At 50.0% G+C, this 13,552-nt stretch overlaps 2 protein-coding genes across 2 annotated transcripts in view; one reads left to right on the top strand and one right to left on the bottom strand.

Annotated features, from left to right (window-relative positions):
- The first annotated feature begins 155 nt into the window (after positions 1-155).
- On the top strand, positions 156-12,983 carry ART1 (ADP-ribosyltransferase 1). The gene is made up of 5 exons (XM_029915346.1): positions 156-196; positions 6,804-6,921; positions 7,206-7,986; positions 9,109-9,150; positions 10,647-12,983. The coding sequence occupies exons 2-5, from the start codon at positions 6,859-6,861 to the stop codon at positions 10,724-10,726; spliced, it is 966 nt and encodes a 321-aa protein (XP_029771206.1). The 5' UTR covers positions 156-196; positions 6,804-6,858; the 3' UTR covers positions 10,727-12,983.
- Positions 11,623-13,552, bottom strand: part of CHRNA10 (cholinergic receptor nicotinic alpha 10 subunit) — a 5,471-nt gene continuing 3,541 nt past the window's right edge. Inside the window, exons 6-7 of the mRNA XM_029915628.1 lie at positions 13,200-13,552; positions 11,623-12,582 (exon numbers count right to left, since the gene is read on the bottom strand). The exon at positions 13,200-13,552 is cut by the window's right edge and continues 30 nt beyond it. Of these exons, the coding sequence (XP_029771488.1) occupies positions 12,125-12,582; positions 13,200-13,552 (811 nt within the window). The 3' untranslated portion in view covers positions 11,623-12,124. The remainder of the gene's footprint in view (positions 12,583-13,199) is intronic.

The following is a 13,552-nucleotide window of genomic DNA, read 5'->3' as shown; positions in this document are numbered from 1 at the left end:
CAGGGCAGACTGGGCAGAGGCTAGTGTTCCCAAGCCTCGAGGGGACATCCAGAAATAGATGGGGGAGTGTCACATTTCTGAGCAGCTGTGTGGGGACAAGGGGTGGGGGACTGGCAGTATAAAGGGGAACCTGCCTTCCCTCTCCTCTGGTGGCCCTTGCGGAAGACCAACACCAGCTTCTCTGGAGAAGGCCTAGGTAAGGGGCACACCACCCTCCTCATGGGCACAGGGCAGGGAAAGGCTTTTTTAAAGGAGAAATTTGGGGTATTGATGGTGGAGTTTCAGGAGTTAGGAACAGCATCAGGGAACCTTTATCTTAGTTTGTTAAGGCTGCTATAAAATACCACAGACTGGGTAACTTGAAAACAGACATTTCTCATAGTTCTGGAGGCTGAAAGCCTGAGACCAGAGTGCCAGCATGGTTGGGTGAAGACCCTCTTTCTGGCTTATGACTGGCATCTTCTCACTATGTCTTCATATGTAGAAGGGGCTAGGTAGCTCTGTGGGGTCTCTTTTATAAAGAACAGTAATCCCATCCTAAAGGATCCACCTTCTAAAGTCATCACAGCAGACATTAGGATTTCAACATATGAATTTTGGGGGGACACAAACATTCAGACCATAGCACCTCTGATGGAGAGTTTTAGGATACCTAGGGAAGCTTGGGGCATTGAGAAACTTAGGGGTCCCCAGGAAGGGACTTAAGAGTCACATCCCCAGAAGGAAATGTTCAGTGAGGGTCCGGATGAGAAGAAACTGACAACTGCCCTGAGCAGGATGAGAGGAAAAACAGAAGGGCAGGTGAGACATAAGGGGTTGCCCAGTGCCTCCACCTCCTCGCCTCTCACAACCTCCCCGTCACTCTGGCCCCACCCCATTCCCCCAAACACTGCTCACCAGAGTCATCAATCTACCTGCTCTGCAGCGGTCTACACTGTTAGCTGCGCCCAGGAAGCCCCTCAGACTCTCAACAGACATTCCAAGTGACCTCATCTGTGGCTGCCGTGGGCTGAGCTCTGGGAACACAGAACAGGTCATACCTGGTCCCTGCCCTCAAAGAACTCCCAGGCCAGGAGGGGAGACACACACATAAGGGCCACACAATATGATTAGGACAGTGACAGAGGAAAGCACAGAGTGATTTAAGAGTACAGAGTCATCAGAAAGCTCCCTGGTGAAGGTGACCCCTGAGCCAAGCCTTGAAAGGTGGGTAGCAGGAGAAGGGCATCCCCAGCAGGGGAATGGCAATGTGTGCAGAGCCCCAGGAGGGAAGCAGTGGAGCCTCACCTGGAACTCTGTTCTGTACTAAAGAAGCCATGCAGGGGTGGTGGGGCACGAGGCTGAAGGGGTCACGGAGGGCTAATTCACAGAACACCTCAATGCCAACATGAGGAGGACTCTATCCTGATGGTAAGAAAGGAAGTTGTGTTTTGTTGCTTTTTTCCCCTTTCTAGATGTGTTCTCTTGTCTTCCCTCCTAGTTTTTATCTCTGCATTTTTACTCTGTACTTTGAGATATTTCTTCCAGTTAGGTTTGGCACACAAGGTTTTTAAGCAGGTAAGCAACCTGACCAGCTGTGCTTTAGAAACACTGTTCTCCCTGCTCTGTGGAGGCTGGATTGGCAGCGGTGACAGTGGAGGCAGGGAGATCAGGGAGGAGGCAGGGGCAGACCTGAGCCACAGCAAGAGATGTGGGGGTGCGAAAAGAGAAGGAGCTTCTGGGATGGATCCACATTGTGTGATCAGCAGTAGTTGGCAACTAATTTAGTGTTTGATGAATGATCAAACGAGTGGATACCCAAGTGACCATCTTGGGTGAATGAGTGAATAATGGTGACAGTATATTATATGAGACTCTTCCAATGGAAAACTAGATGAAACCTAAAGAGGAAATTACCACAAGAACACCACGGTACTCCATGCGGGCCAAGCGAAGAGCCTCTAGAAACCGAAGATGTCTCAGCCTGCCTGTGCTTTGGGTTCAGGCAGCTTTTTCTTTCCTTCTCAGCCCTCTTTTTCCTTTCCCTGGGGGTTTCAGGTCTTCTCTTACTTCAATACACCTCTGACTCTCAAATGTCTCATCTTATTGTCCATTCTTCTATCCCTTGGACATCTGCCCCTTGAGAGTCCATACATGTCAAATTGAACTCACTGGTTTTCCTCCAAATCTCTGATTATTCATTCATTTTTTTTATTGAGCACCTATCATGTGCTGGGATGGGCAAAATGAGCCTTTATAGTCTCTCTGCTCCTCCTCTGTTAGCAGCCTAGAGTATGGAAACTGGCATGCCATCCTTGATTCTTCCTCTGTTGCATCCCTTATATCCCACTAGACACCAAGTCTACTAGTAAATTATACCTAATAACTCTGGGTCCATCCTCACTGCTAGTATCTTAGGCCACATGATTCAAGGTCCTCAGTCTCACTTCAGAACTCAGACTTCCCAGGGCACCTGGGTGGCTCAGTCGGTTAAGCCTCTGACTTCGGCTCAGGTCAGACCTCACGTTTGTGGGTTCGAGCCCCACGTCAGGCTCTGTGCTGACAGCTAGCTCAGAGCCTGGAGCCTGCTTCCAGTTCTGTGTCTCCTTCTTTCTCTCTCTGCCCCTCCCCTTCTCATGCTCTGTCTCTGTATCAAAAGTAAATAAAACATTAAAAAAAAAAAAAACAAGAACTCAGACTTCCCTATCCCAACCCTATGAACTCTCTCTTTTCTTGCCTGGTCTCTGCAGGGTAGAGATGAGGACAGAAACAAGCGCAACAGAGAAGCAGCAAGAGATAGAGTTGGCCTAGTGAAGTTTTGTTGTATAACCATTTTGCTATGTAGCACAGAATCTCAGTGGCATGCAAAGGTTATTCAAATGTTCACAGGTCCTTGGGCTGAATACAGATTGGCTAATCTAAAGTGGGTTTGAGGGACGCGTGGGTGGCTCAGTCGGTTAAGCATTCCACTTCGGCTCAGGTAGTGATCTCATGGTTCATGGGTTCGAGGCCCACGTCAGGCTCTGTGCTGACAGCTAGCTCAGAGCCTGGAGCCTTCATTGGATTCTGTATCACCCTCTCTCTCTGACCCTCCTCTGCTCGCACTGTCTCTCTCTGTCTCTCAAAAAATAAATAAATAAATAAAAAGTGGGTTTGATTGGGCTGCTCTGTTTCAGGCTGCCAGTTTTTTGCTGGCTGGGCTCAGTTCTGCTTCTTATGTGATCATTCTGGGGTTCAAACTAACAGAACAGTTCTGGGCCACATTCTGATGGTTTGTGACTCAAAAAGACACCCCCTCTTGGTTTAGAGTTTCCCAAAAGCAGATCCAGAGACAAGAACTTGGGTGTAGTGAGCTTAATTGTTAGTTGATCCCAGAAAGTATAAATTTAAAAGTGGCAAAGTGGCTAGGGGGCACATGTACCCTAATGTTTATAGCAGCACTTTCAACAATAGCCAAATTATGAAAAGAGCCTAAATGTCCATCAACTGATGAATGGATAAAGAAGATGTGGTTTAAATATACAATGTAATACTACATGGCAATGAGAAAGAATGAAATCTGGCCATTTGCAGTTCTATCCTCCAATCTGGATAGAACTGGAGGATATTATGTTAAGTGAAATAAGTCAGGCAGAGAAAGACAGATACTGTATGTTTTCATTCATGTGTGGATCTTGAGAAACTTAACAGAAGACCACGGGGGAAGGAAAGGGGGAAAAATAGTTACAAACAGAGAAGGAGGGAGGCAAACTATAAGAGACTTTTAAATACAGAGAACAAACTGAGGGTGGATAGGGGTGAGGGAGATAGGAAAGTAGGTGATGGGCATGGAGGAGGGCACTTGGGATGAGCACTGGGTGTTGTATGGAAACCAATTTGACAATAAATTATATTCAAAATAAAATAAAATAAAAAAGTGGCAAAGGGGGATGGAGAAAAGCTCCCCCATCCCCCCAAAAAAGTGCATTAATGAGCGCACTGTGACCACTGTGGTCAACTGGGGCTTAATCGCATTGGGTACCCTCTGTAGCAAAGGGAATCTGACTACCATTCCTCCTTGATTAAGGGTTGTCCTGGGAACATTAAATCCCCTGCACTTTTGGGCTTCATTGAGCAAGCTTACAGTGTGATGGAGAAAGCCCTGGACACAAAAATAACATGGAGCACTAGAGGTAGGAAGCTCCGCATGAGCTGAGGTGTCAGCATGCATAAGAACTACCCACTGCCCCTGTGTGGACTTATGGGTGGGCTGAACCATCGAAATTTAGCCTCCTCCCACCCAAGAACCAGGAGATTATGGAACAGGGATGCTTAACCTGAATGAGACTGGGGGCAGAGACATATAACCATGTGAAATTTCTGCAACATTGTGTGGGGGTATATTTTTTTATTTTAATGTTTATATCCATTTACTTTTTTATTTTAATGTTTATTTGTTTTTGAGAGAGAGAGAGAGATACAGAATGAGTGGGGAAGGGGCAGAGAGAGATGGAGACACAGAATCAGAAGCAGGCTCCAGGCTCCAGTACAGAGCCCAGTGCAGGGCTTCAACCCATGAGCTGCAAGATCATGACCTGAGCTGAAGTTGGACATACAACCAACTGAGCCACCCAGGCGCCTCTCCATTTTCTGAGGAGAGGTTTCACCTTTCATCAGAATCCCAAAGATAAAGAACCATTAATTGTTTTACCATTTGTGTATAATAAGGAAAAGAGAAATACCAGTGAATTTGCTTATATGTGGATAGAGTATCTACAGAAGGATACACCGAAAATGGGAATGTTGGTTGCCTCTGGCAAGATGGAGTGAGGAATTAGCAAGAGAAAGATAGTTCATTGTGTGCCTTTTGGACTATTTAAATTTGAACAATGAAAATGTATTACTTTTAGAAAAGTAAACCCTTAGGGGCACCTGGGTGGCTCAGTCAGTTAAGCATCTGGCTGTTTATCTCCACTCAGCTCTAAAGGTTGAGTCCCACATTGGGCTCCAGGCTTGGGATTCTCTCTCTCCCTCTCTGCCCCTCCCCTCTCCTGGCTTGCCCTCTTTCTCCTTCACTCTCTCCCTCTCTGTCTCTTTTAAATAAATATTTTTTTAAAAGATTTAAAAAATATAAACCTTTAAAACACTGAAAATTAAAGTCAAGCTTGATCCTATTAGTAAGCAGAAATGTGAATTAGAAAATAGATATCCTCAGTCAGCTGAGCAGCTGACTCTTGATTTCAGCTCCGTTCATGAACCCAGTGTCGTGGGATCAAGCCCCTCTTGGGCTCCGCACTGAGCATGGAGTGTTCATGGGCTTCTCTCTCTCTCTCCCCTGCTCCTCTTGTGTGTGCTCTCTCACTCTCTCACTCTCTAGAGAGAGAGAGAGAGAGAGAGAGAGAGAGAGATCATAACAACTAGAATTGGCAAAGACAGGAAAGGGTTCTCTTATTCACTGTTGCATAAGGGCAAACGAGTACCTCTGGGTGGTAACTTGGCAGTGCCAAATAAACAATAATTCATATCCTTTAAACATTATATCACTTCTTGATATCTTTCCTATTTGCACATAAGTAGGTAAGGATTTATATACATGGATGTTCATAAAGTATTATGTGTAATGTCAAAAATTAGGAGAAAATCTGTGCACATTAATAATAAAATAGTTGAGCAAATTATGGTTTAACTATATTATAAAATTCCATGCTGCCATTATAATGAATAAGGTAGATATGAATGTATGATGTGGAAGGCAGTCCTTGATACATTGTTTCCTGGAAAAAAGGTTACAGGAGATGTATATGAAACATGAAAAGGCATGCACTTTTTTCTTTTTGGAAAAAACAAACGAACAATAAAAACCAAAAACCAGCCTGTGTAAGAAAAATAGGTATGTATGCATATTTAAATATTAAATTACTTGCATGTGCACAGAAAAAGGTCCTAAAGGATACTAGTGTCATGGTAACAGCAAGCACAGGTAAGAGTGAGAGAGGACATGGAGGGAGAGACAAAGACAGGGACTTGGATTCTGTGATTCATTTATACCTTTGTGTCCCCCCCCCCCCCCCCCCCGCCGGCTACAATACTTTGTAATGAAACAGAAAAAAAGTAGCAGCAGCAGCAGCAGCACCAATTTAAAAACTGTCTGTTCCAATCCTGACCCCAAGCTGGGACTCTGCCTTCTCGGAGCCTCACTCCCCGTGCCATCCTCTCCTCATCTCCCAGCCCCTCTCCTTTACCACCTGGCGGTCTACATCTGTCTCTGTCTGCCCTGGAAGCAATTGAGGGCTTAGGGGAGGAGGGCTCAGTTTGCATCAGGACTGCAGGAGAGGAGGATGGTTGGATCTTACACCTGGAGTCCTGCCATTGTCCCACCGGGTGACCAATCCTGGATCTACCCTGTTCCAGCCTCATATCCCCCATGGGGTGAAGCCCAGACCTCTTACTGTGGCAGTCAGAACCTTTCATGGAGGGCCCCAATCTTTCCAACATTCCCACACTACAGGCTCTGCTGTGGGCAAAATGTCTTTCACTTTTTACATTCAATATCTTAGCTCTTCTCATTTCTGCTACCCTAGACTCATTTCCCACCCCAAATGCCAATCTTCATATCCCAATCTCCACTGATTGAAGCCTTATTCTCTTATGTATCCGAAAGACCCTGTTCAGGTAACACCTCTCCCAGGAAGTCTCCCATGTCCCCATGTTCCAGCAAGAAGGGTCTTCTCTCCCTCCGGAGCCTTCATTTCTATGTTGTGACTCTGTGCTAAGCACTGGGAGTGGCACAGACTAGGTGTCAATTAATGTTTATGAAACTACATATTAACATTCACATTTTCTAGATGAAGAAACTGAGACCCAAAGAGAGATAGTAACTTGTCCAGGGCTACTGCCAGTATGGAGCCTCCTGCCGTGGTGTCTCTGCTGCTTGTGTCCTTGGGCCTCATGGAAGCACTTCAGGTATGGTCATCCTCCACTGTCCCCATGCCAGCAGGGAGCTACGTTGTTGGCTTCCTCTAAACTCTGGGAGGAAAAGCCATGGGAGGAGAGAATGACTGATGCTTCCATTGGGGCTTGCCCAGCCTGACCTTGGTCTCTGAGTGTGCAGCTAGTCGTTCCCAATCCCCTTCCCCTCCAGGTGTGTTTGGGGTTCTCAGCGTCCTCATCTAAGTGGAGAAATTTGATGACAGGTTCCCATTCTCCTGAGCTCATCTTCTCAGTCCTTACTGTTCCCTCTCCCTCAGGCCCAGAGCCATTCCATCATTCAACGAGACCTCTTCTCTCAAGAAATGCCCCTGGACATGGCCCCAGCCTCCTTTGATGACCAGTATGCTGGCTGTGCAGCAGCCATGACAGCTGCTCTCCCGGATCTCAACCAAACAGAGTTCCAGGCCAACAAAGTGTATGCCGATGGCTGGGCACTGGCAAGTAGCCAGTGGCAGGAGCGCCAGGCCTGGGGACCAGAGTGGGGCCCCAGCCCAACCCGGCTGCCCCCACAACCCCCTGGCTTCCGCGATGAGCATGGGGTGGCCCTCCTGGCCTACACAGCCAACAGCCCCTTGCACAAGCAGTTCAACGCAGCTGTGCGGGAGGCGGGCCGCTCTCGAGCCTTCTACCTCCACCACTTCTCCTTCAAGACACTCCATTTCCTGCTGACTGAGGCCCTGCAGCTGCTGGGCAAGGGCCAGCGTTCACCCCAGTGCCACCAGGTGTTCCGAGGAGTGCACGGGCTGCGTTTCCGGCCAGCAGTGCCTGGGGCCACTGTAAGGCTGGGGGGATTTGCCTCTGCCTCCCTGCAGAATGTTGCAGCCCAGCAGTTTGGGGAGGACACCTTCTTTGGCATCTGGACCTGCCTTGGGGCACCAATCAAGGGCTACTCCTTCTTCCCTGGGGAGGATGAGGTGCTGATCCCCCCCTTTGAGACCTTCCAGGTAATCAATGCCAGCAGACAAGCCCAGGGCCCTGCCCGCATCTACCTCCGGGCCCTGGGCAAGCGCAGCACATACAACTGTGAGTACATTAAAGGTGAGTAGGGAATGCACTAGTCAGCACCTATGCAGAAGATGGGCTTTCCCTCCTGTTTTCAGGGGATACATACACACATATTACAAATAAATGAACAGTGAGGGGAACCAAGTCCTGTCCCTCTGCCCCTCTACCCCCTTGCATCTAAGGGAAGACAACCTTCTGAGGTAGTAGGACTCTTGTCCCTGGAGATGTTTAAGCCAGAGCTGTCCACATGCCTGCTGGGAGGTTGAAGAGGGTTTTCTGACCAAGACAGGTGTCTGTGGACATTTGAAGGCCAAACAGAACTGGTCAGGCTTTTCTCCCAACTGGAAGCTGGAAGGCAATTAATTTCTGGCCACAGGACTGACACTCAGACCATTGATGCCAGGTCTGATTAAGAGCCCCAACCTCAGCCTCCAAGAGAAGCTCATGTATTCGGCTGAATGGAGATCCTGTGCTGTCGTGTGTACTGGGCGGAGGTGGGGGGCAGGTGGCGGGGAGAGACAGCCATTGGGGGCTGTGCCCCGAAGTTCCAGGTCAGGCTGTGTCAGGTCTCAGATACTCTTCCTGTCTACCCCCAGGACCTGCCAGAGATGGAACCATAAGGACAGGTCCAGGTTCTTAATCTCTGAAGGGGCTGGGGGTTGCTGGTCCTGGCTGAATGATGCCCACAGGCTTGTGAGGCCCACCTAATTTGGATAATTAGAAGCAGGTTGTTGGCTGGAACTGTGGACCACATCTAAGATGGGAGAAGGTCCAGTGTGGCTACCATTCCCACCTTGGACAGCACCATGAGCATGCATGAGTTAATGGAAGGTGAGAAAGACATGCAAAGTACATAAACTAGTGCCTGCTTGCCTGGAACAAGGCATGGGAGAGGGAGAGCTGAGGCAAAGTTACAGGCCAAGGAAGCAGGAGGAATATCAAGAATGGGCCCTGGCTTTAAGGGCTGGCTCCCTTCTGGCCCTGCTGCTCATGGGTCAAATCAAACATAGGCAAGGGAGGTCCATAAGGAAGCAGAGTTAGGGGAAAATATATCAGCTTCTCCTCGAACAAGTTGGGGATGGACAACAGGTTTCAGGTTCTTTCCTGTCCAGAATGCTATTGAGTATTTGATTATTTACTGTTTCTTCCCTACAGACAAGCAGTGCAAGTCTGGGTCCTGCCATCTGGGTAACTCAGGTAAGAGCTGCAAGCCTCTGTGGGCCTCAGCTCAAGGATGAGCAGGGTGCCCTGGGGTTGGACTCCTCTCCTGAATGCATGTCACTCTTGAAAGGAAAACAACCCCCTTTTAATCAAAACAAGTAAACCCTCTTAAGCAGACACCTGTGGGGGTTTCTAGCCTCTCTTAGGGGACATAGATGTGAGTATGGGGCAGTGGTCATGCAAGCTAATATGCCTGCCCCCCAATATGGGGCCCTCTCCTTCACAGGAGGTCACTGATCATGCTCCAGAGAGATCGAGGTTGCACTAAGGGGATGAAGGGAAGGGCCCACTCCCACAGTCCTCCCTGGGCCTTCTCCTTCAGCTGCAGAACCCACTGTCTCTATTATTGCCCTCAGGGCTCCTGTAGACCACCTTCCAAGGTTGCGGTCAAATTTTGGGTGCTGGAGACCTGGGATCTCATCTGGGCTCTGCCCTAACTCTCTCATGGCCAATCTCTCTCTGGGCCTCAGTTTTCCTATCTGTATAATAAGCATATTAGACAAGATGATCGCCAGGTCCCTTTCAGTTGTGACTCTTTTCTTCCCTTGAATACCTGGCATGCCAGGGCCTGCCTAAGCCACCACTTCTATAGGTGGGAATGGGCTTTTCCAGGAGAACCAACTGGAATAGGCCCTTTCTAGGAAAGAAACTCTAGCCACTCCTCCCCCTCAGGACCCTCCTCCCTCTCCCAGGGCTCTGTGAACAGTGAGGAAGAAGGGACCCTCACATCCACTTTGTTCCCACCATTTTCCACTACACAGTCCCACTCCATGCTCCAGGCACACCATGACCCAGTGGGGTAGGTACTGTCATTGTCCTCATTCTACAGATTAGGGAACTAAGCCCCAGAGAAGTGAATCAACCAGCTAGTGGGGGGTGGGGTCCAGAGAGCCCTGCTCTAGAGCTAAACTCTGAACCACCCACTACCTGGTCCCTACCTCCCCCCAGACACCATCTTATCTTATCCTTACTGTACAATAAACTATTGGAAGGAGGTAGAACAGGGAGTACTACCCTCATTATACAGTAAAGGAGACCCAGAGACAGGAGTCAGTGGCAGAGCCAGGGTCAGAAGCCAGATCTCAGGCTCCAACCAGCTTGAGTTCTGGTAATGTCATTTCAGGCACTGGACAAATTAAGGATTCCCTCTGGCCCATCAGTACTTTATCAGGGGTTGGGCAAAGGGGCAAAGATGAGCATCTCTAGAGCCCACTCATATATCTTCCCTTTGTTCATCCCATTCTGCGATGCCTCATTTGTCTCAGTAGGAGGCAGGGGCATCGACCAACCTAGTGACCTCTGGAAGGGGTACTGGGGCTCTTTCATCTGCCTTCCCTCCTCCCTGAATCCATGCTCTGCATCTCTGGCTCCCATTGCACTTCCTGTGTCTGTGTTTCCAGCTCACTCTGCTCATCTTATTTATATACCTCATTTACCCCCAAACCTCTCTCTCTGCTCTGTTTTTCCTGCAGCCATGGGTCAAGGCCCCCTTTCTTCATTCTGGTCCCTCCTACTGCCGCTCTGGCTCCTTGTCGGGGGAAACTTTCCATAGAGTCCAGGCCTCCCATCATCTATCCAACATGGAACAGCCCTGCCTGCTGCCTCTACCTAGCATGGGAATGTCGACCATGTGTGTGTTAAGGGCAGCCAGGATCCATGGTAACTCCATCTGCAGGGAACTCTGGGATGTTGGTAGCTGCCAGGCCTGCTGATGGAGAAATAAGGGAATCTGAGGACTGAGCCTTAGCCAAGGCTCTAAGAATGAGACACTGAATAGAGGTGGGGGTCTCTAGAAGAGGCAACAACTGACTTGGAGGTTAGAGATTAAACTAGTTTGGGGGGAGGGAATGGGGAGGAAAGCACGTGGCCAGGGTATTTGCTGGTGTTACTCAAATGCCTCACATGTGCACCTGGAAGGCTCCTATTTGCTCTCCCGAGAAGCCTTCTCTGACCTCTCCCACCTGGCTGGGCTAGGGACCCTACCCATCTGCTCCCACAGGTCCCTAGGTGCTTCTCTACACCCCGTGTTCATGTTTGCCTCCCGTGTCAGACTGTGAGCATCCTGAGGGCAGGGACTGGGTCTAAAGCAGAAGTAGTGCTAGAAAACATGTAAGTCAAAAAGGAACACATATCTTGTGAATGGCTCGTCTCTGCACTGCCACACTCCGGATATTTGCAAGCTCTGTGCATGTCAGTGTGTGGGAATGATGTGGACTATCTCTAGCTCCAGAAGGTAGAAAGCAGGAGGCATAGCAAAGACAGCATTAGGTTCTCTGTCAGGGTCTCAACTGAATGCTCAATTGAATTATTGTCAGCAAAGACATAATTTTTGCTCTGATCTATGCTTCTTAGAGTCCTGTCTCTAGAGAGACAAACCTGGACCCCCAACTTCCACTACCACAGGCCCAGAGGTTAAGACAGGACATCAAAGAGGTGCCAGGCACACATTTATTTTATTATGAGTTGGGGCTCTGGGGCCAAAATCCCAGTGTGGCCTCTTGCTCTGGAAACTAGAATCCTGAATCCTTTTCTTGGAGTCCTAGGCAGGGACTGGCAAGACCAAGTCCCTAAAACAATAACCACTGAGGAAGGAACAGAAGACAGAGAAACATGGTAATTCTGTTTCTCATATAACCCACACTCTTGCCACCAACAACTCTAACACTCAGCATCAAAGTCCAATTCTGTTCCTCCAGGACTGTATTTTGATCTTGACGCTTAGAGTTCCTCTTCCCCATGGATTAAGGGATTGGCAAGCTCTGGATTTCCCTTAGTGGTTAGGGTATGTAGGCAAGTGATCCCTGTGGTTTGTGAAATCAGCAGTGCTGATCCTGAAGAAAGGGTGTCCCAGGTTCTTAGGCACAGTGGGGAGAGACTGGGTGGCCCAACTAGAGCCTACAACCACCTGGCCTTTCCATCCCTCTCTGGAGATGCCCCAGACCCCTGGGTCTCACAGGGCCTGCACCAGCACCAGGAGGCTCATGACCAGGGCCATGGAGAAGAAGATGCCCAGGAAGAAGCGATCCATCACACGGGCCAGCCGCTTCCAGTCCTCATGGCGGCGCTGGGCAACCCGGTGGCTGTGGAAGGTGTTAGCAATGGTAGCTACGTGGCGCAACAAGGCTTCCTGACGGCACAGACACTGTGGCTCATGGCAAGGAACTGCTGGAGGGTGAACCCCTTCGTTAGGAGGCTGGGGACTAGGGGGAGACTCAGGTGGTCTAGACCGCCCACAGGGCTCCCCTCGTTCCCTCACGCACAAGCCCCGTGCCAGGTGTCCCAGCAGGAGGGCCCGAGCCCAGGCTGGCACTGGTCGGGCACTGGGACCACAGTAATGCAGGTTCATGATAAGGATGGTGAGCGCTGTGGAGAATGTGACCATGGTCATGGTGGCCATGTAGTACTTCCCTGCAAGAGAGAGAGTGAGCTGGGGCCCAAACCAAAAACTCAGGGAGCCTGAGTGTGCCCACTGCCTCAACACAAATAGGCACCAGCTCACCCACCATGAGGCTCTCAGGACCCTCCAATCCCAATGGATGGAGCCAGGGAGGAAATAAGAGCCAAGGTCTCCCAACCCCTATTTCTACAAGTGAGTTCTCACAAGCCACCTGCTCCCTAGTTGTTCTCCTCACTGCTGGACGCTGCACTCCCTCACAATACATGAATGCCGTGCTATCAAATGTAGCAGCACAATCTGGGGCAAGTTATTGATTCTTTTGGTACAACTGGGGTAACAACAGAACTTACCTCCTGGGTCTGTGTCTGTGATGTCTCCTTGAATTAATAAATGTCAAGTACTTAGGAGAGGACCTGGCACACAGACAGCACTCATTGCATTTTGCCTGTTATGACGGGTGAGGGCAGGGATGTCTTCCCAGAAGGGGCCTATTTCCCCTCAATCTCAGAATGAGACATGCTCCAGGAATGCCTCCCACCCCCAACTCCTAGACAGAGATGTGTCTCGCGGAGGGGACGGCGCTCTCCCCGCCCCCTCACTACCCGCGCCCCGCGCCCTTGTGGCTCACCGATGAGCGGCACGCTCTCGGCCGGTGGCATGCTCTCGGCCAGGAGCAGCTGGAAGACGGTGAGCGCCAGCAGCACGGTGACGCCAAGTGAGACCTTCTCGCCCGAATCGGCGGGCAGGTGGAAGGCGAGTGGCGCGAGCAGCGAGATGAGCACGCAGGGCAGCAGCAGGTTGCACACGTAGGCGGCGGCGCGGCGGCGCAGCAGCAGCGTGAAGGTCACGTCCGGGTAGGGCTCGGAGCAGCAGCCGTAGGTGAGCACGCGCCGCCGCGCCGGCATGCCCAGCACGCGCCACTCCACGTTCTCCACGAAGTCGGCCAGGCTGGCGGCGGTGCCGCGCGGCCGCACGTCGAGC

Source organism: Suricata suricatta, chromosome 11, assembly GCF_006229205.1.
Source record: "Suricata suricatta isolate VVHF042 chromosome 11, meerkat_22Aug2017_6uvM2_HiC, whole genome shotgun sequence".
Lineage (NCBI taxonomy): Eukaryota > Metazoa > Chordata > Mammalia > Carnivora > Herpestidae > Suricata > Suricata suricatta.
This window is presented reverse-complemented; position numbering and strand designations above follow the sequence as displayed.